General features: G+C 26.6%; 4 protein-coding genes across 5 annotated transcripts; 3 read left to right on the forward strand and 1 right to left on the reverse strand.

Annotated features, from left to right (window-relative positions):
- Positions 1–511: 511 nt before the first annotated feature.
- On the forward strand, positions 512–4,571 carry LOC132919805 (gustatory receptor for bitter taste 93a). Its single transcript, XM_060981670.1, has 4 exons — positions 512–1,465; positions 2,796–2,864; positions 2,971–3,060; positions 4,518–4,571. The coding sequence occupies exons 1-4, from the start codon at positions 512–514 to the stop codon at positions 4,569–4,571; spliced, it is 1,167 nt and encodes a 388-aa protein (XP_060837653.1).
- Positions 4,572–5,586: 1,015 nt separating this feature from the next.
- Positions 5,587–9,512, forward strand: LOC132919804 (uncharacterized). The gene is made up of 4 exons (XM_060981669.1): positions 5,587–7,002; positions 7,254–7,322; positions 8,885–8,974; positions 9,124–9,512. Exons 1-4 carry the CDS (start codon positions 5,995–5,997, stop codon positions 9,202–9,204), a joined length of 1,248 nt encoding a protein of 415 aa, XP_060837652.1. The 5' UTR covers positions 5,587–5,994; the 3' UTR covers positions 9,205–9,512.
- A 652-nt stretch (positions 9,513–10,164) lies between these two features.
- LOC132922085 (leucine-rich repeat-containing protein 27-like) lies at positions 10,165–18,458 on the forward strand. The gene is made up of 10 exons (XM_060985411.1): positions 10,165–10,301; positions 10,395–10,584; positions 11,943–12,169; positions 12,248–12,312; positions 12,772–12,888; positions 15,328–15,407; positions 15,487–15,560; positions 16,309–16,364; positions 16,600–16,732; positions 16,838–18,458. Exons 1-10 carry the CDS (start codon positions 10,212–10,214, stop codon positions 16,886–16,888), a joined length of 1,083 nt encoding a protein of 360 aa, XP_060841394.1. The 5' UTR covers positions 10,165–10,211; the 3' UTR covers positions 16,889–18,458.
- Positions 18,459–18,742: 284 nt separating this feature from the next.
- LOC132922086 (DCN1-like protein 4) lies at positions 18,743–21,257 on the reverse strand. Of its 2 annotated transcripts, none has more exons than XM_060985412.1 (7): positions 20,800–21,257; positions 20,336–20,447; positions 20,155–20,249; positions 19,939–20,083; positions 19,758–19,866; positions 19,408–19,615; positions 18,743–19,053 (listed from the first exon to the last, which is right to left on the reverse strand). In XM_060985412.1, the coding sequence occupies exons 2-7, from the start codon at positions 20,413–20,415 to the stop codon at positions 19,001–19,003; spliced, it is 690 nt and encodes a 229-aa protein (XP_060841395.1). In that variant the 5' UTR covers positions 20,416–20,447; positions 20,800–21,257; the 3' UTR covers positions 18,743–19,000. The 2 variants fall into 2 exon arrangements, with proteins under 2 accessions (XP_060841395.1, XP_060841396.1); XM_060985413.1 differs by lacking the exon at positions 20,800–21,257 and adding an exon at positions 20,616–20,793.
- Between the last annotated feature and the right edge of the window lie 1,921 nt (positions 21,258–23,178).

Genomic DNA, 23,178 nt, shown 5'->3' on the forward strand with positions numbered 1-23,178 from the left:
TGGTTTTTAACTAGGGTTAAAAATACTGTATCAATATATTGTCAAGTTTTAGACTAAAGACCACTCAATCGTCTCAACTACTGTCCACTCCAATTTCAAATAAATAATAATGTGTGATTAATTATTCGCAAGTTAAAAATAAAGAATATTGTCTACAGACTACAATGTTTGTTTACTCACCTAACATAATGTTCAAAACAACATGTATAAGTAGGCATAACTAAACATACGCCAAAAATTGTGAGCCTGCCTTTTTTTATTGACAAGGTACCTATTAGATATTACTCGTGGTATTACTATCAAAACTTTGTTGTTAACAGTTATTAAATAGTTTCTATAAATTGTTACTTTTAATAAATAACAATATACTACATATATTCATTATTAATAACTGTTCTTATTTTAGGTATTTATCAGTTTTTGTGGAACTCTTATTAAGTATTTATGTTAATAATTTATTGTATATAGGTGGTACGCCTATCTTCTTCAACATATCCTATACGTTTTTGAGATGTGGCTTGTCCAATCGTTTTGGAAACTGTGTGGTCTGTTCAATATCGATCTAACTTACAATAAATTCCAAAACGTGTTCTCAATACTCTTAATTGTTACATGCATTTACAATTTTATTACCGCATCGAATGCTTTATGTAAATTAGACCATTGGTGTGACGTTTTCTCGACAGCCATGATCGGGATGTACACTAGAGTGTTGGCGTCCACCACTCTCCTGTCGAGGATAGCCATAATGGTTCAATCAAAACAAAATTTACTCAAATACAGAGAAACTATAAAGGCTTTCGAAATGTATTCGCCAACGTCATCTACGCAACATAAGAACTACAAGACATTTTCGTTCTTCGTCGTTTTTGTGTGTCTAAGTATAATTTTACCGATAAACATAAGCCGGTTGTATTATTTGTACAAAAACGAGTCCTCCGACATATCGCTGTTCATTTACTATCTGTTCATATACATTCAAAACCTGAGCATGTGTTGTATAGAAACGCAATTTGTCACCCAGTGTTTTATAATCTACACCAGATTCCGGGGAATCAACGATGATTTGAAAAAACTACGGAACGAAAACGTGAACTACGCTAAATACCCGTTCATATTGGGCTCGTCGGCAACTATGTGGAAAGATTACAAAAAATCGTTTCAGTGTGTCAGATATGACAAGGACTTTTATCGGCCGCGGCTTATTAGTCATCCGATGGCCAATGCTGTGGAGATACTCAGAATTAAGCACTGGCTGACTCGCCAAGCGGTGGACATCCTTAACAACCTGTTGGGTATCCAGATGGGACTGTCAGTGTTCTTGTTGTGGGTAATGGCCTTGTTTGATATTTATTATGAGATATTTCACAATTCCCCGTCAAAGTTATTGGTCTACGGTTGGCTGTTTCAATATTCTCTAAGATTGTTTATGATTATCTTAGTAGCACACTACACTACGAAACAGGTTGGTAATAATTAATAGCCAATATAAGTATAAATGTACCTAACTACTATTCAAGTCATAAGATTACATTAAATACTTTTAGTATAATTATATATACAAATCTATCGTAGGCGTGCGCAGATCTTTTTTAAGGTATGCATAATCCTAACATTGCATCCGTTATTTTAAGCGTTTGAGATTCTAATGAAAAATATACATTAATGTTTAACTATTGACTTTAAATATTTTTATTAAACTCTTAGAGTAAAAAAAAAATTATACCGCAGAATCAATTCTATATACATAATTATTAAGTGTCTTATATCTCTCAGTGTTTTCTATGAGGAGAACTGGGGAAGCTTAACTATTACCGTAGTGTAGGCGCGGATCCAGTGCTCCCCCCCCCCCGGAGGCTGTATCAAAATGTGTTCTTTAAATTTAATATTTTGTGTTATCCTATGTAAACAGAAGATTAGATTTTGTTTTGTAACTACTACATGTCTAGTGTCTACATATTTTAGTATTGAAATTTGTGTATAATATTTTATTGTGAAATTTAAAAAAAAGGTATTTGATACCTAATAAAAGGGTAATTTTAAGTTTTAAATAATTCCATTCAGCTTATGAAAAATGTATTCATTATAATTAATAAGAAATGATTGAATTAAGTACTATTGCATATTTGCATGCATAATATATATATATATATATATGTGTGTGTATATACTCGTATTTAACAGTAGGTAAATAGTAAATATGTATAGATATTAGATATTTATAATCCGCCCCTCGTTAATGTAGGCTGGATCCGCGCCTGCGGCATAGTACATACTGGCATACTGCACTAAGTGCACTACTGCATGTGCCATGTATGCTGATCCTTGTTGGATATAACGTAGGTACATCGGATCACTCGGCATTCCATGATAGTTTGGTTTTTGGTATATCCTATCTTATGGCATTTACCTACTCGTAACTTGTGTACCTACGAGTGTACCTACCTATGCAAATATTATTGCAAGTTTTTTTTTTATTAATCTGATTTTAATAAGGATATTATAATATCTTTACATAATATTGTAAGTTATAACTATTAATAGTTTATAATAAATAAATTATAAATATACGATTAAATCATTAAGCGTTATTACCATCATAAAGTTTTTATTTATTTTTGCTATATTGCCATAAGGATGACTATGCCACCTTGCGGTTGCATACTCTAATATCTTGTGCACGCCCAAGAACACCTATTTTGCACATCATATAAAATTTCACATTTTACTGAACAATTAAGTAAATATATTATTATAGGTATTACTATGTATATATTATATTTATACTTTTTCAGGCAATAAAATCAAAATCAATCATTTTAGATACAAATAATCAAATGTTGGATAATAGTACAAAGGAAGAGGTAATAATTACCATAATATGTTATATCTTATAATTATAATAAAACATTATATATTTATAATAATATATTGTACATTTAGTGTTTTCACTGGTTTAAATGATTTTAGTTGTTGTTATTTGTAAATCAAATACGCCATCAGTCAATTGAATTTACCGCATGTGATTTTTTCACTTTGAATACACAGATTATAAAATCGGTAAGTGTGAATAAAATGTAAAGTTATTATATCTACATGAAATAATACATTACTTTGCTAAAACCAAATATAGATACACTGCAGTAAATCTTATTAGTTATTACATTAATTATAAATTATTATTAGTAATAGTGTAGTACCTAATTAAAATCAATGGCAATAATAATGAAAATATTTTGGTTCGACTGGACATTTTTTTCATAGTAATTGCGTTTAATATTTAATTAATTGTATTGTTATTTTCAGTATTTATCAGATACGTAAAATAAATTTAAAAATCGTAAACTTATACTATACACAAATATATAAGCTGCGCTTTAGCACATTAGTAGCATAACTATAAGTCATAACATAGATACATATTATATTCAATATATCCAACAAATTTGTTGGTAACCTAATTGTTACTTTGTTAAATATTGTTGGATTACTTCCAGAATTTGTTGGACAGTTGGATTTTATTTTCACTGGAAGAGCTTTTATGACTTTTATGATGTTTAATATATACTTCAACAATATAAAATTATGATGAAGAAATTTTACCTGTATAAAAAAATGTCTATCTCAACTTTTTGAACTAACTAAAAAGCTCTACTAACGAAAATAAAGTCTAACAAATAATAAAAGTAATCCAATAATTTCCAACAAGTTAAGTACTGCAAAAAATGTGTTGGATATATTTTTCTACAATATGTGTCTGTTAACTGTTATGGTTGTACTACTATAAGTTTAGAGAATACTTACTCCATTGTTCTTTATACGATTGATTTTCAATGTTTTAATATATGTCCTAGTCGTAGTATAGTAATGTATAGACATTTTGTTACAATAACGCGACAATTCGGACAACATCAAATTTATTCCTAATAGCTGGCTTCTACTAATAAAATGTGATGTTAATGTGATACATTGATTATTGATATCCAAATTCCATTAGTCATCACGACATCACTACAGATCTTTGATCACAATTTTCAAACACTACCAAACTTTCTCAGTAATTAAACGATTTCAAATATTATTTTTGTATTTGAATATTGTTATTATTATTATATACTTCACAATTCAATTCCTATATTTTACCTTATATATCGCAATTAACGTGCAAATAAAATAAAATACTACTTAACAACGACTTATTAACATTCCAAACTCCCTAACTTTGCCACACTTACAACTCCCGAATATCACCTAAAATAAATGTAAAGGGCGCAGAAGAAAATCATACCGTAAACAGTAAACTGCTAAACGGTTTATTTTTTATGTTATAAAAATGAATAAAATAAAAGTTGTCCTACAGCTTCATTCATTTCATAATTTACAGTGTTATTCACTTATCTGTACATACATTCTTAATATGTCCTATGTTAAATATTATATAGGTATATCTTTCAAAAATAAAAACGAACAACTAATGACTAATTAATGTTTGTTTTTTATGTATATATATATTATAGGCTATAGCTGCTGGTACAACCTATTTGGTAATATTAGTACAATTTCATTCATAAAAAATTGTAAATTATTTAAGTATTAAGTAGGTATTTTGGCCTCTTGGCCACTATTAGCTACATTTAGTTTATTCATAGTTCATATTTGACTAAATATAAATTTAATAATCTATTAATATTTATTTATTTTATTAAAATATATCATTTATCGTTAATATATTAATAATACATTAATACATAAAATGTTTTTTTAAATTATTTTAATGTCATACCTAAATGGTTACACGGTGTTTTATTTTTAGTGTATAGTATGTTATATTCAGATTATGAGTATTATTCAATTATATATTATGAACTATTATTATTATTAGCTATTTACAATAAGTTAAGAAAAATATCACATTATGATAATTCAGACATATAATATAAACAATTGGATACATTAAAGATACATTTTCTGGTAGATTATTTCATTAAGAGATGAACTAATAACTATTATGAATATTATTGAAAGGTATAACATTATTGATAGTTTTTTTTTTTTTTGTAAATGTAATAGGTTACTAGAATATTGGTATTTTACATAAATATATAAAAAAATAGATATTTATATATTAAAATATAATATCGGGCCAATATAATATAATATAATTATAATATAGGTATTTAGTATTAATATTTTTAATACTTATCCATTAATTATAGGTATACACTTAAGTTTAGCGAGTACATTTTATTTTAAATTCATAATAATGTAAGTTTGAAATCTATGCTCAAAATAGTTTTTTGTGTATATATCGATACATAATTTAATTCAAATATAATACATCTATTACAGTATCACTGCTCTACACAGACTTCCTATACAGCAGTGCTGTACTCACTTGCCCACCTTCTTTTCAAATTAATACGTTTATATATATTTATATTATTATTTATTACAATGATTTAACTTCGAGTAACCATGTTTGACGCTTATTATAATATAATATCACGTGAGAATTATTATGTGTAATAAGTCAAAATATTTTTAAGTCGATATGTTACACTACTATATTATGTAAGCACTAAGCACTCGAATATCGTTAGGATTAGTTTGAAAATATAATACTTGAGAAATATAATGTAAGTATCAAACGTCAAGTTGAGTAGGTGTATATTTTATGTTTTTTTTTAACTTAATAAAGTATTCATATTTTGCTTTTAGTAAAGGGCTTAGGGATCAAAAAGTCTGAATATGTCGATATAGGTATGTATATATATATAATAGAAATAAAACGAAACATTATTAAATGCCACAAAGTCTCAATCAAATCGGACACCTCTGACTAAACGTAGTTATACTCGCGGTCACCTATATATTACATTATTGGCATTTGCTATATTATTTTATATAATCCGCAGGTATATAGGGCCAAATACCAATTATTGGCGCTGTATATTATAAAATAGATATTTCGAAAGTCGTCCACTATAATAATAAATGGTAATAAATAATAATAAATTGTTGACTTATTGGCCCATCGCGTTGTTTTGGAGGACGTTCGGTGTATTCCCGGCAAACATGCTGGACAACAACCCGAACAGTAACACGTTACTGCCGATACTTTTCACCGTGCTGCTGTCAGCGTCATGCGTTTACGTGTTGATCGTCGGACCGGCGGTCGTCTGCCGGATCGGCGATAAGTGCAGCAGCGAGTCGGTCAGGATTCTGAAGGAAATGTACCCAAACATAGCGAACATGACGTCGGTACTGTCGAGGATATCTCTGTCGTACTCGGTGACGATGGGATTCGAAAAGTACAGGGAGACTATGGAGTGCTACGAGACGTATTCGCCAACGACGGCAACCGATGCCGCTCAATACCGCGTGTTCACGGCCACAGCCGTGTGCGCGTGCTTACTGCTGGTCGTGCCTGTCAACGTTCTGCGATTGTGGATGCTGTGGACGCCAGACGGCGACAATCCCGCGTTGATGCAGGGGGTCGTCTTTTACGTGTTCATCTACATCCAAAACGTGACCATGTGCTGTTCGGAGACGCAGTTCGTGCAGCAGTGTTTCATGTTGTACTGCAAGCTGAAGACGGTCAACGACGACGTTGCTGAGCTAGGTGGTTCCGCAGGGTTGGCGCGTTTTTCGAGACACTCACTACATGAGAATGCTGCCGCAACACCCGATGCACCCGGCATTGCAGTAGCGGCGAAGGATGCGTCGGACAGCGTCATGGCGACGGCCGATGCCGTCGAAACACTGCGGATCAGACACTGGCTGCTGCGCGAATCCATCGGCTGTCTGAACCGTCTGTTTGGCGTGCAGCTGGGCATGTCAGTGTGCGCCTTATGCGTGATGTCATTTTTCGACATCTATTACGAGACGTTTCATGTGATGGGCAAATACGCCATGTCTGGCCTCATCGTATACTGCTGGATGCTGCACTACGCAGTGCGGTACATGGGCATAATCCTGATGTGTCATTACACCACGAAGCAGGTAGGTGCCGAACCACGCCGTTCACATAATGATATTATTCGTTTTAAATGCACCAAGTCAGGGACGTATGCAGAAAAAAGTTTTGGGGTTTTCACTTTTTGCAGCAATTTTTCTATACATTTATACCCGTTATAGAATATGAGCTTTAGTCTTTACTTCTAAATTTAATTTATATAGCTTTATAGGTATATATATTTTGTATAAGTATAGGTATTTATTATACCAATTAAAATAATAATTATATGTTTCAGGCTATTTACACTAAGACACTTATAGCAAACTTAAAAAGTAATTGCTTGGATTGTAGTATAAATCAAGAGGTAAATAAATTGTTATATTATATAGATTAGATACTTTTCATATATTTAATATAATAGAATTAAATTTAATATTTTTAATTCTGAGTGGAGCGAATGAGCGATAGATGTATTAAATTTAATAATTTTTTTTAAAAATAACAATCTATCATCACTTTTGAAGCAGTATCAAAGCTTCGATGGTTATAAATTTGATCTTTTTCGTACTTTGGAGGAGTCAAATTAACAAAATCAACAGTAATTTTATAATTAACTAGGAAAATCAAACAAAAAATTAAGTAAAAACGGGAATTTTTACGCAAAATTCGACACGATTTTTGTTGTTTTGGTTCAATTCAAAATCGAATGTTCGTAAACCAATTTTTTGATAGACATTTCAACTTTATACATGGATAACATTTTTAAACAAAGAATAACAATATTTTTTTTGTAAGCGTTTTTAAGTAAGAATTTTGACAAAATTTAACATTTGCAAATTATTTTGTTGTTTGAAATTCATAAAATTTTTCTTTTTATAATAACATTTGAAAATGCAGTTCAAAATTCTTCATGTATTTCTAGTTAAATTAAAAAAAAAAATTACCGAAAAGTTACTTTAATCATTTGTGCAACGTTTGAAATTCAAATTTTTATGACATAAAATGAGTACTCACGGTAAAGTAACTATTTCTCCTCAGACAGTTTTTAATATTTTGTTATAATTTAAAAACATTATTTATGGGAATTAGACTTAATACTTTTACGTTTAAAACTATAAATTTTAATATAAACAATGACACTTCTAAAATATTACCTATTTATACCATGAACATAAACAATTTGCACTGTCTTATGATAAGGTGGTATTAATTAAAAATGAATAACAGTATAATATAATGGGAAACAGATATATATTATTATAATAAATAAATATTAATATAATATCTAAATAAATTGTTTTCCTCAAAATACATTTTAGTTTTTAATAAACCTATACTATATATAACAAGCATGCAATATCAGAAAAATCTATCCTGAAAATATGAAATATACTAAGTGATATAAATTGACAGACCATCTCCACCAATCAGAATTATTTTTCGTATACAATTATAATATAGTTATAGTGACCCACTCGACACCTACTATACAGCAGAGCAGTACCCACTTGCCCACTTTTTTAAAATCTTGTTATTTAATTATTAATTTAAATTATGTTAAGTAGATAATTGTATTATAGCCAATTATAGGAAATCAACAGACCCGTTTTTACTGGAAAAAATCAGACTTCAGACAGAAATCATTCGTTTTCACAAAAATGCCAATAATATTATATACTGCCAAAACAAATTAAAACTAATATGTTTACATTTAAAACTGCGCTAATATAATAATATGACTGCAGTCAATAAATTACAAGTTCTCGTGTCCACATCATATAGTTACATTATTTTATAAATCCAAAAAATTGCAGCTCTAGCTCCTTTATTCTGGTCTTGAATTAAAATGTCAACGATGTCTTTTACTTAAAATGTATATAAATTATAAATTATACATTTATACATTTCATCACTTTTTTTATGCAGTTACATTTGTTTTTGGATCAGCTTTCTCATAGTTCTGTCGAATTCACAGCATGCGATGTATTTACATTAAATATACGTCTAATTATTTCAGTAAGTTTAATATTTATTCGTAGAAACTATATTTATTGTTTTATTAATTAATACATTAATTATTTTTATTTGCATATATATATATATATGTGTGTATGTATAAACAATCGAGATAATTCTACTTTTATGTATTATTTTGTTGTTTAAAGACTTTTGCTGCGGGTTTAACTTATCTAGTCATTTTGATACAATACCAGACAAACATGAAAAGCTCCACGTATACAGATTAAAACTATATCAACTTGGTACCATTAACTACCTAATAACTATAGACTATGTAAAATAATACATTATTTTATAGTTTTGTAAATTAAATTTAATGATGTATTAAGTTAGTAAGTACTGTCAGTACTGAGTAATGAGTGTATTATATATTATTATATGTATAATTGTAATCTAGGTGCCTATTAACAATACTTTATAAATTATAACTGTAGTACACTGTTACAATAATATAAGGTACCTATTTATGTATTTAAAATTCAACGAAATATCTTGTAAAAATACAATAATTGATCATTTAATTTATATAGTTATAGTTATAGATGTACTCAAGTAATCAAAATAATAGTCTATTAAAGACGAATTATAAATCCTTGTGAATTATTATGTACAAGTAGAATATTTTAGTTTTTAGATTTTGTGTCTAAGAAATTGTTAATCAAACTAAATATATCTTACAATTATGTTTGTTTTTAGACTATGATTGTTTAGTTAAGTGAGAAAAATATTGATTATTATTTATTGGTATTTACATTTTTAACTGCCTTAAAATGGGAAATTTCATCTTTTCTCAAAAATATTAGGCAAAATCTTAGATTATTTATCAAAATTTTTATTTTTTTAGGTCTTTTATATTTAAATAAATTACTGACCTATACGTAAAACGAATACTTTCAAGTCCTAAGTTTTATGCGATAACTGAGTAGTAACATATCTATTATTATAGATCGAAGATGTTATGATCATTTTCGAATTTTTTTTACTAATATTTTGGTTGATTAAAATTACCAAAAATATGTATATGTAGATAAAACTTTAGGTTCAAAAACTTCAAAAAATACTTCGCTTTGGGAATTCATTTAGTGAAGTTTAAGCAGACCGTTGTTATGACAACACTATATAATGTATGTATTGATGTCACGATTTTTATTTGTCATGATGTTCCTTTTTGTACATTTATAATTCGATTTTGATTTACTATTTCTGTTATAATATTATATATATTAAATTAGAAATGAAACCGATGGAAATTGTGATTTTAAAAAATAGAAATATAATGTCGATACCTGAATCTCTTATTCAAGAGATGGGTTATTTCGTTAAAGTGAGTACAGTATCCAATATACAAATTTCTGTTACATATGCTTATATTTTAATTAATTGATTCAATGATTTATATGATAATTATTTTACGAAGTATTTGTACTTGGACAATAACATCATACGAACATTACCTGACGAATTATTTACTGGTTGTACAAATCTTATGTGGTTAGATTTAAGATGCAATAGAATACGTCGATTACCAGACGGTGTGCAAGGTCATAAAAATCTACAGGTATTGCTTCTGGGCAAAAATGATTTAAAGCGATTGCCTTTGACTCTGGGTATGTAAATACATAGTTTAAAGTATTATTAATACTCATAATATTTATTTATCTTTTATATAGTTCTTAAGTACCTATAGACGCGATGACTGGGTGCATACCCATCACCATATTTTTCTTTAGTAAAGAATTTATTTAAATTCTGATTTTTAGAATTTTTAAATATACCCAAAGAACATATTTTCAAATTTTGGGATTTTCTTTACTACTTATAGGAGTTTCCTGTAGTCCTGTGGTGATAAAAACTTTTATTTTTTAAATAGAGAACCTCTTTTTCACTGTAAATTATTATTATATATTATATGTATATTATATTTATTATGTTCGATGATTTACTCTGTGTACTACAACTACTAATTCTTCTTCTGCGTTAGGTGTAAAACTGTAAACTGTAGACATATATAGAGAGTCGTAGGAATACGAGTGCACATTTTCCAACCATTTTTTTTAAACAGCATTTTTCTATATTTTTTAGCGTATTTATAATAGCATATTTTAAATTAATTTAAATTATTTTTAATAGTTGCATGTTACCTAGTATTTAGTATTTTTTTTTATCTTGAAAGAAACTATAAAGGTTTGTAAATCTATAGTCATATACAGGGTGATTCTTTTATCATAAAACACTCGTTATTTCAAAAAGTATTAATGTTTTTGAAAATATTTTTTTACATAGTTTCAAGTTGTAAAAAAACAACGTTTTTATTAAAAAAATATATTTTTAAATATTTTTTATTCTTATATATTTTTAAGTTTTTACTTTTTTGAATGACAACTTACTATTATCTCAAATTACTCACTTATTCTGCTTTGGAATATGAAATTAAAACTATGTTTTCATTCAAAAAAGTAAAAATCTTAAAAATATATAAGAATAAAAAATATTTAAAAATATAATTTTTTAATAAAAACGTTGTTTTTTTACAACTTGAAACTATGTAAAAAAATATTTTCAAAAACATAAATACTTTTTGAAATAACGAGTGTTTTATGAAAAAAGAATCACCTACATGCTATGAAAGTTTTATTTTAAATTAGTAATTTATTTAAGTAATTATCAATTTACAAAACATTACAATCCCAACAAACTATATAGTATAAGCTTAATTATTATATTATAGATATAATACAGTCGAGTCGCGATAACTCGAAGTTGATAAGTGAGATAAAAATTCGCTTCGAGATACTTATGTATTATTCGAGATGTCTAACTCGAATTTATATTAATTTATATTTCTAGGGAAATAAAAAAAAAAATTGAGTTGTCAAGTTTTTCTAGTTATTGCGACTCGACTGTATATTAAATTATACTGTAAAGTTATAATTTAAATTTGGGTTTACATAATATTGCTTTTTAGGATCATTGCCGAAACTTCGAGAATTACATGTTGCTGGAAATCCGCTTGATTGCCTAACTAGAGATATGATGAAAAAAGGTTCTAAATATTTAATACGCTTTTTACAAGAAAAATGGAAAAGTGATCAAAATAATACCGAAACGATTCAACAAAATAATAATGAATTTAACGTAATAAAAAAAAATGATGACAAGATACATAAAAAAAACAAAAAAAATATAAAAATTGTAACTATAACTTAAAATAATTAAATATCTATCTTATGTTTTTCCTATTTTAATGTGGGTTGTATTAAAATTGTTTAGATGGATACGTCAAAAATGCAGTTAATGGAAAGATATAGTTGGCCAATGATATTTCTTACTAATTGGTATTTCTACAATTATTTACACTTATTTATCATTATCATTTTTAATCTTTGTAATATAATATGCCAGCTGGTAAATTTGAGGTTCTAAGCTGTCAAGTTTATATTTTTAACAATGAGCAGTCGTAATTTAACCAATTGAGGTCCATGTGCGAAATTGAAATTTGAACAAAAATATAAGCTTTGAAAGTCTCCCCGTTTTAAAAATTAAAATAATATAATGAGCTCAATTTTTTCATTGTCCTAATATATTTGGCTTAATCAATATATTTCAAATTGCAAAAGCCGAAAAGCAAAGATATGCGTTTTAAATTTTTAAAATAACCGAGTGAATTGATTTTGATAAAGATGCACAGCATGCTGCTTAAACTTGCAGCCTGACGCACTAATATATAATTTAATAAATTGATGAATTACTTACCTAATTAAACTTTTGTTATTTTTATGAATAATACAATTTAGGAGCAGTGATCGTTTAGTTACCGATCGAGATATTAGAATGAAAGAATTAGAAAGACTTTATTTAGAAAAACAAAAAGTAATATTAGAAAAGCAAGAACGAATCTTACAATCTTACAAGTGAGTTTAGTCGTTTTGTTTGTTAATTTATTAATTGAGTACTTACTTAAGTATTACATTTGAACGTCGATGATTCATTATATAACTATACGAAGTTGGTGTTTAAAGTTTTGTGTTAACTGTTAATATAAGTCATAACGGTATAGACTCTATACTATAGAGTAATGATATTTGATAATCACTTTCTTACAACAATATTAATTTTCTATTTTTCTATTTTTAAAAAGATGTTAAATGTTATTTCAATATAAGGACGAAAAGAATTATTTATATTACTTTGGTGCCAGAGCCGTGCCGTTAAGATTTGGCGTCCAGGGGAAAATTAAAAATATTTGCCCCCTATTTTATTTATCATTATACATTTCAATTTTTTTGGCGCCCCTTTAAACCAGGCGCCCGGGGCGCATGCCCCCTAGGCCCCTCTACGGCACGACACCAAAGTTTGGTGCAATCTATTTTCAGTTATGGAATAATGTTTTGGGGTTGTGCTTATAATACACACTTTGAGAAACTAAAAGTCACAATTAATAGAATTATTAAATTTTTACTGAGCAAACCAAAGTCCTCTAGTACTAAGCTTATTTTTAATGAATTGGGTACAATATATCGATAAACTATTTTTTACTAATGTATTACTACTATTATATAAACATAGACATTTATTGACAAACGTGAAACATAATTATAATACTATATATAAATGCAATATAAATATTGTTTCAAGTAGTAATACTACTTTTGGTTCGCAATGTACACTAATCGTAGGATCAAATTTATGTAAAAAATTGAATATTAATTTATTTAACTTCAAAAGTGCTAAGGAATTTAAATTGTTCTTGTATAAAATAGACTTTGGTAATATTTGAACAAATGTTTATATTTGTTTAAATTTTTTTTTTTTATCACTTATTTGTAATACTGTTACTAATATTATATTGTTTATAACTTACTATGACATGTATACCTAACTTATAAACTAAACTCTACTCTCCCAATACAAGCTATGCTTATAGGGAGTGTTGCATATTGTTTATTTGTCCGAATTTGTATGTGTATTATGTACCTATATTTGCAAAAAATAAATATTATTATTATTTTATCATAGGTAGCTATAGTAGCTGCCTATAAATTTTACCTTCATATTAATAATTTTTTTTAAACTAGTACATCACATACTTATAAATTATAATAGCTTATCAATTATAGATTTTTTTTTATATACCTATTAAATTAGGGTTTAATTAGGGTTTTTGAAATTCTTTCTGGTGATACTTATATAGGTAACCTAACTTAACTTTAACTAAACTAAATTTTTTATCATAAATCATCCTCAAATTTGAAGATTAAAAATATAAATAAATAAATAAATATTGAAATAGGTACTGAAATCATGACACAATATAGTAGTTCAACAGTTCAGTAAATTAGGCAATACCCACTTCTAAGCAGTGGTGGATTTACTGGGAGGAGGGGGTCCAGGGGGTCTAACCTATATATTTTGTTAAGCCAGTTTCTCATTATAAGTGGTTTAGGTATACGCTTGATAGTCATAGACGTGCTGTCTATGTGGAGGATCGTCAAACCTCGACGCAGCTCTCTTCGAAAATGTAAAACGAGTTACAGCCTTATTGACTTAGATAATTAGGTATACACTGCACGATTTACGTAGTTAGTGCTACTACTAAAATTCTAGGGGCTCCAAACACAGATAAAATACAGAGCTACATAGTACCTATAAGCATTAATTTAATAAAAAAAAAATAGTATTAGAAATTTAGAGGCCGAATTTTAACGTAAATAAGATAGATAATAGGTATGTAATAGTAGTGACCTAGACTTATGGTTATCATCTAAAATAAAATTCCTAACTAAATTTAGATCCACTATGAAATTCAAAAGTTTTTATTATTTATTGCTAATTATCACATAATGTATATCAAAAAATATGTATTTTAAAATAAAATTTTCATATAATAAATTAATTTATCAAAAACAAATAAAACAGAGTATAAATGTTGAGGAAGTCTTTTAGCCGAGTATTACCTCTCCCCCTCAATATTTTTTTTTTTACTGGGCCCGGTGTCTGATTTTGTATTCGTACTATCGGAACATTCAGAACCTATCAAATCTAAATAATAATATCCATGTTCATATATTAGGAGAGCCGAGAGGGAGTTAAGTTTTCATAGAAGGTATATTTGTTTTGTCTAAAATAATATTGTCAATACTTTTTAATCCTCTTAAAAATAAAAAGCTCCGCTTACCTATCACACGTCATCACATACTACTTGACCAAAATATCTGTTAATGATCATAAAACTAGTATATGTAGTCAAGTAAAATGTAAATAAAGATATAACACTATTATATGTTCAATTTTCTAGATTGGTTATGATTTATGAATTATAATATTATATGTTTTATTTTTTAAATGTTTAGAGATGAAGAAACGCTGAAAATATGGAGAGAAAAAGCAAAGCAATTGCAATATTTCGAAAATTTGCCCAAATTAAAAAAATGTCAGTACCTCATATTTATTTATATATGTAATCTAATTTAATTAGTAATATAAATATTAATACATTTTATTATATTTAGATCGAGGACTCGAGGTTCCGTTTGGAGTAAATGAAGAATTTTCTAAAATGATATCTAGACAAACGTACAGAAAAGTAATTATTTAGATTTTAGGCAATAAGTTAAATGTATTTATTTGATAAAACGCATGGGCTGACTGTCACAGTGGCACCCTTTGACATTTTTTTATGTAAATATTTATTGTAAGACATAGTCGGTGGCCATTGAGTCTTTAAAACAATTATTGCATATGGGAGTAAAGAGTTACAAAACTAGAAATAGGTTTATTAAATTTAATAGGTAGGTACTAGGTATATATGTTCATACAATTATTACTTAAATAATATTATATATATTTATCAGTATTTAAAAAAAATGGTTTTGTATACTTACAATTTATTGAATTTTTTATGTATTATTTGATTCCAGCCTGGTCCTGGTTAAATTTATGATATAAATTAATTGGTAGATTTTATTTTAACCATAAATTACAATAACATTTTATAAATATAAATTCATACTTATTTCAGTATTGAACTAATAGTATTTTCTTTGTTAACATTTTAAGTTGGTTGAAGTTGAATGCAGAGTTTATTTGGTTATACCCCCCTCCTCTCAAGAGAAACTTTTTTATTTTTTTTTTACTTACACCCGTGGCATACTCCTCAAAAATATATTATACTTTCTCAATTTAATATTTATCATTAATACAATAGATAGATTATAGCTTATTTTGCAAAAACATAGGTGTAAATGGTGTAATAAGTAACTGACTTAAACTAAAAAATTAAAAATTATTTTTAGAATAACAAATTTTTGTTATTAAATGATACATTTTTCTAGGAAAGTGTGGAAAACATTAAGTATAAGAATGCTGTAAAACCTGCAATAGTTAAACCGTATGTATCTTATATATATTTGTTTATTATAACTTTGTTCTAAGTTTTGAAAATAAATAAATTTGTCACCCATTGAAAGTATTATAACTATTTATCAGCATATCAATGAATTATATAATTTTTATAAAAAATATATTGTAAAACTTGAAAAAAAGTTTAAATCATGGTAGAATTTATATTTGTTTTGTAATTTTGATCATGTATACTTGATTTTTATTTGTTATACTTTTTGAAGGTTTGATTTCGACTTGGAAATGTCAGATATTTACAATATACTTATAAGTTTAACACCAAACGATGCAGAAAATACGAACAATGATAAAAATAATGATTCTAAAATATCAAATATTGATTGGGAAATTCAAAAGGTTTGTAAATTACATTGTTCTAAAATATATACTATCCATATTTCATTTTAAAACATATCTTTGTAATCATATTCTCATTGCTATTGAATTATTTTCTATTGGCAGTTGCATGATATTCAAAAACGAATTGCGCAGTTGAAAACGCGCATGATTTAAACAATAGAAGAGTAGAAGACAAGAATGATAACCGCAATACCTTTTAAAATAAAATACTTTAATATTTGTTTTATTACCTACATTTAGTTTGAAGTAGTTTTATTATTCATAGAATTTTAATTGATCGTAAATACAAATAGATAAGAATAATACGGAATTGGAAGCGATACCCTCCTCCCCACAAAGTACAGCCAGTACAGGTCTGCCACTGCCGATTGATATATTGAAGCGATAAGAATTCTGGACAGTGGATACCATAGACATATTATATGTCTATGGTGGATACAGATTCGAATTTGTCGTCAAGTCTACTTGAGATCGACTTTCCCACATTTTAAATTTTATCCCCATAAAATCCTAAAAACGTTATATTAAAAAAGAATAATTAAAAATTGATATATTTCAATTTTTGGAGAACTTGAAATCAAAAAATCAAAAATGCGTGAAAATTGATCTCAAAAATTCTTGACGCTAAATTCAAATCTTTATTTAGAATTCTTATCGCTTCATTCTATCAATCGGTATGTTGGAAATAGAAAACGTTTATAATCCTATGTTGCGTGTATGTTAGACAGACAGAAAATCACCGATTCCAATACCCTTAAGAGGACGTCTCACCCGCATGGCCGCATGTGTTTTCTCCGTCTTACGATATAGTAAATTTTCGTTCACCAGTTTCAATAGTGTATTAGTGTGCTTTTAGTTTTAATATTAAAGTGAATTGACCTATTATCAAACTTTTAGGTAAGAACATTATCTGTGTTCTCTTGTTGGCTTTTTACGATATTTTAATTTTTAGGCGAGTTATGAGTATGAAATTATTAAATATTTGAAAATGATCATAATTCACTTAAAAATTAAAATATCGTAAAAAGCCATCAAGAGAACACAGATAATGTTCTTACCTAAAAGTTTGATAATAGGTCAATTCACTCTAATATTAAAACTAAAAGCACACTATTGAAACTGGTGAATGAAAATTCACTGTTATACGTGTGTAAGACAGAGACAACATATGCAGGTGAGACGTCCTCTTAACTCAAAATTTGGAAAATATAAGCTCTTAACAAACGAACATTTGAATATTGGTCATTGTATGTTAGGTTAATTTATTTAATGGAGTGTTAAATATCACTACAATATTACTTGCATAAAAATAATTTACATGTACACTCTATTTTTGTATCAATAAATGAAGCAAAAATTATTTTATTGTCATAATGTATTCTTACTATTATATTATTGTATTGAAAGTATACTTAGTATTATTATATATTAGACATTTTCATAATTATGTATCTTTTGTATTATATTTCATAAAACAACAACAAAATCTTTTACTTGTTATTGATTATAGAATATGCTAAATATGTGTAATACTAATACACATTATTATTATTTAATAAATGAACATTTATATTTTTCACATTAACTATTATGATTGATTATAGAATAGTCCATTATATAATCAATGCTAATATTATATTTTACTTTAGAATTATTTCACTAGTATAAGTTATTTGCTTGAATAAAAATAAATTTTTAGTTATTCACTTATTTTAAACTATATTTCAGGTCCATTATGTATTAAAAATACTTAAGTTTATGTAAAAATATAAATATTAACTATTAATTAATAATTATATATTGGAAAAAAATTATTTTAGTGTGAAATAAATAATACATTTACTTATATATGTTAAGGTAAGATTTTCATAATCTCATTATCTTAAAATATGTAAATTTCTAAATTATTTGTCATAACTTTTGTTATGTATATGACATGATATTTAATTGTATGCTTTAAAACTATTACAATACATATTTCAATAAATATAAATAAATACAAAAATATCTGGGTGAATGATTTTATTATAATTCATATTAATATACTATATAAATATATATAAAAAATATTTTTAATAGAAGACTTGCAAAAAAGTGATTTGTATTATGTACTGTACTTTTGAAATATTAATAGAAATTAAAAATGAATTTATTTGTATGGAAATTGAAAAAGCAAACAAGAGATCGATTGAGTTTTATTTAATTGTATTTAACTTATATTAATCCAGTAACTAATCCTGGTCAGCAATAATCGACTTCTTAATTTCAGCTGTTACTGTTCTTTAACCAGTCCACAAACTCATCTAACATAACAGGCCCTATAAACAAATATATACATTTTAAAATTTAACATTTAAACACTATTGCGATTCAACATTGTAACAAACAGTCTATTTGTCCATAGTTTATTTTGAATAGTATTATTATCCTTGTATTAAAAAAAAAAAAAATGTTTTAAGTTAATGTTAAGATTGTGAAATAAAAAATAAAAATACCTTATGTTGATATCTAACCCGTGAAATTTACATAAAGTAATTAATAAATATTAATATTAATTAATAATAAATATATGATTTAAGAAACGGTATTACTAAGTAATAAATTGTATTGTTTAGTAAAACTTAATTCTTAATGCTTAAATTACTTAAGTAGACATATTTTATAATACTTACAAGCTCCATCTATGTCATAATTTGCCAAATCTGTAGTGATAGATCGTGAAAATTCTAATATATTGCACCATTGATCTTTATTAATAACTCTATACTTGGATTGATCTATAAATTTAGCAAATAATGGGTAAAGTTTCCATTGTTTCCCAAGTAATAAATTTAACATTAATTTTGCAGTTTCTATATCCATACTTCGTTGATCTTTATCCTTAAAAATTAAAAATAAACATCTTTTATAATTAAATTTTTATTATAACAGTCCTATAGATTTTATAGATTACATATCTATGAATAGATGAAATAATACTATAACAAATATTATTATATTAAGATATTAAAGTTAAACTTACTCTTGCAAAATCATATGCATATCTATAAATACTTTTGAAAGCTAATGGATCATTAAAACACAACCTTAAAGATTCCAATTTACTTTGAAGTTTTTTAACTGAATCACACCTATAATTAAAATATATTTTATTAATTAATAATTACATAATTAATAGATTAATTATAAATCAAAGTATTTACTGTAATTCTGTAAGACCCTTTAACCATTCAGCACTAGAAAAATATCCCATTGATTTAGCATTCATTTTCCAAGCCAAAACAAGCATAACTAAATCTTCTGGTTCAACCCCAATATCCATACAAAATTTTTCCATGCCTTCAGGTCCTAAGAATAAATTTAATATACAGGCAATTAAAAAGTTTCAAAAATGAATTGTACTTTTATTTTATAAATACCTAGTTCGCCTACATCGTTTGTATATTTATGATACCACGAAAGACATTTTTTATGATTAAAAACCATCATTTCATCAAGATGAGTTCTTTGTGCACTGAAAAATAAAACATATTACTTAAATTGAAAATACAACTACATGCAGTTTATAATCATTGAAAGTATCAATTTATTTCTACTAACCTAGTATAACGACGTTTTGGAACTGAAGCATTTTCAGCTGTATTTATTTCAGTTGTGCTACGTCGTTTTCTCGCCATCATTTAGATAATACTTAACTTTATTTTTATTATATCTAAAAAAGTAAATGATTTGTTTAGAATAAATATTATATCTTATGAAAATATAGGAGATTGGATTATATGGAATGTAGATAAATTACAATCATGTTAACAGGAAGTTAACATTTTATACAATTTTGATGTAGCAATTTATAAATAAGGCATAAAATAACAATACTTGCCATAATTTGCAAGTGAATTATTTCAAATTTTCACATTGATTGTTGCTGCCTAGCAGTTAAAATATTTCTAATTACGCGTTATTTACGCGTCGTTCAGTTTTCATATGATTGTTTTGTCGATATTGAAAGTAACTACCTAATTTATTATTTTAACACTGTATAAAAAATATTTACGAATACTTACGAGACAAATTTACTGTTATCTATTGTAAGGTGTCGTAGCGTATTTAGGTAGGATTACGCTATTATTATTGTAGGTCTAGGCACGACAATCAGGAACTCGGGGATTTGTTGTTTTATTTCGGGAACGATCAACAATATTCTTGGTTATCATCAAAATGTTATAGATAGGATATGACTAGATTCATGTAATATTAAATATAAATAAATGTTTCTATATATTAATGTTATTATAAATTATAATCTCTTGTTTGATTAATATTTTTTAATTATAATTTAAAAAGTTATCTATTACTGTATAATCTAGTTATAATGCACAATGTAAAAATCTAGACAGTAACACAAAATAGATTAAATGTATTATGTTGTATTGTAGTATGTATAAGGTTATTTAACTTTTATACGCTGTATGTCGAAATTCAATACATTTTAGAAAAAGGGGTACGAATGTACGATAAACTGGCGAGTGGAGTCGATTCTTGACCAATAATATACCACTAACCAAGATCAAAAACAAGGTCTATAGATAATATATTATCTATGGATCAAATGCACGTCTTGGCCATCGAGATAGATAATACAACATGTCTTTTATGACACTCACGGACTAAAATATCTTATTCTGTCATGATACTATAAATAAAATTGGTCTACGTACCACAAACATATTATAAAAAAATATGATTTATATTTTTATTTATTATTGCAACGATTATCTTATAATCCATAATCTAATTAATGTATTTCTATAATCGTAATTCTAACTATACGATATTTACATTCGATATATTATATATCTGTGATGATACTATCTTAAACCAAACTCGCTTCAATCAGTTGTTATCAGTTATATTTATAACCATGGTATAGAAATGGGAATTATTATTTTTCGTTTATGAATATATTTTATTATTTAAATCTTAAGTTCGGGTACCACTTGGCACTTAATACTTATTAACTTTACAAATAAATAATAATATTTAATTTTTGAGCTTAATGCTTATTTAGTTATTTCTTATTGATCTATCATCGGTCATAATTTTTAGATTTTACAGTACTAGTAATAATAACCACGATTAAAGATATCTTTAATCGTGATAATAACTATACCCATGTGTGATATGTACACGATTTATAAAAAAAAATTTATATTTAGTAATTGAAATAATAGTAATTATTGGAGGTATAAACTAACAGCTATAAACAATACTTTGAAAACTAATAGGTAACTGTAGATATATGATTTTTTCTCCAAATGTTTATATAATGATTTTCTAAACATGAAAAAAAAATTACAAAAGATTTTGATTTTATATTTCAGCTACTGACATAGTCACATAGATATTTGTATTTGTTACCCTTTTTCAGCAAAAGTGCTTCATACTTCATATTTGAGGGTGGTTTCTAGTTAGTGTCTTGTAGAGTTGTATCTATATGGAACTTTGGGCTTTAAATGATTAGTAGTACAAGATATGCGCAGTATTTTTTTAGGTGAAATAGACTTTTACAGTTTTACGTAAGACTACCTAGTACAGTAGTTCTCAACCTTTTTATGCTCACGGCACATTTTTTATAACAATACATTTTGACGGAGCATTAAGAAAATTAAGTACTGGAAAATTTCTATTTTTAACACCTAATAATACTATACGCGTGTAGTGTGTACCATGGCCGTGACTCGCGGCACATTTACAGCTAGTTCGCGGAACACTTATGTGCCGCGGAACACCGGTTGAGAAACACTGACCTAGTACCTATACCATTGGATTATAAATACTATAATTATAATATAATATTATTATAATCAATGCTTATACTAATCAGGTTTTGACAAAATCGATTATTGTTTATTTATAACTCAAAAATCAATAAAACTAATAAAAGGCCGTACAGATTAGAAATTTTCAAAATATTCTGGCATTCTGTAAAATAATAGCCTTATAGCCTATAGATACCATTAAATGATTTGTGTACCATACAATTTATATTTTCGATAAAAAAGGTTCTCATTATGTTGTTTTTTATTTCCATTAATAAATATTAAAAATACATAACTTCAACTTTTTTTAAAGTGTTGAAATTTAAAGTTTAACAAAATTCATCAACATTTGTAAATTATTTTTTAGTGAAAAGCTCAATAAATGTTAATAGTTCTAAGGCTTGAAAATTTAATTCAAGATTTCTCATTAGTAGTACATTTTAAAACTAAAATATATCAATGTTATATATTTTTTCATAGACATTTTTGGGGTTAAAAATGTTGATGAAATTAGATATTTAAACCAAAAATTACAATTTTTGTTTATTTATTGTACCTAATTCAAAAATATTTTACGTGACTACGTGAGGATTTGAAACTATTATGTATATTATTATATTTTAT

This window comes from Rhopalosiphum padi, chromosome 2 (assembly GCF_020882245.1).
Source record: "Rhopalosiphum padi isolate XX-2018 chromosome 2, ASM2088224v1, whole genome shotgun sequence".
Lineage (NCBI taxonomy): Eukaryota > Metazoa > Arthropoda > Insecta > Hemiptera > Aphididae > Rhopalosiphum > Rhopalosiphum padi.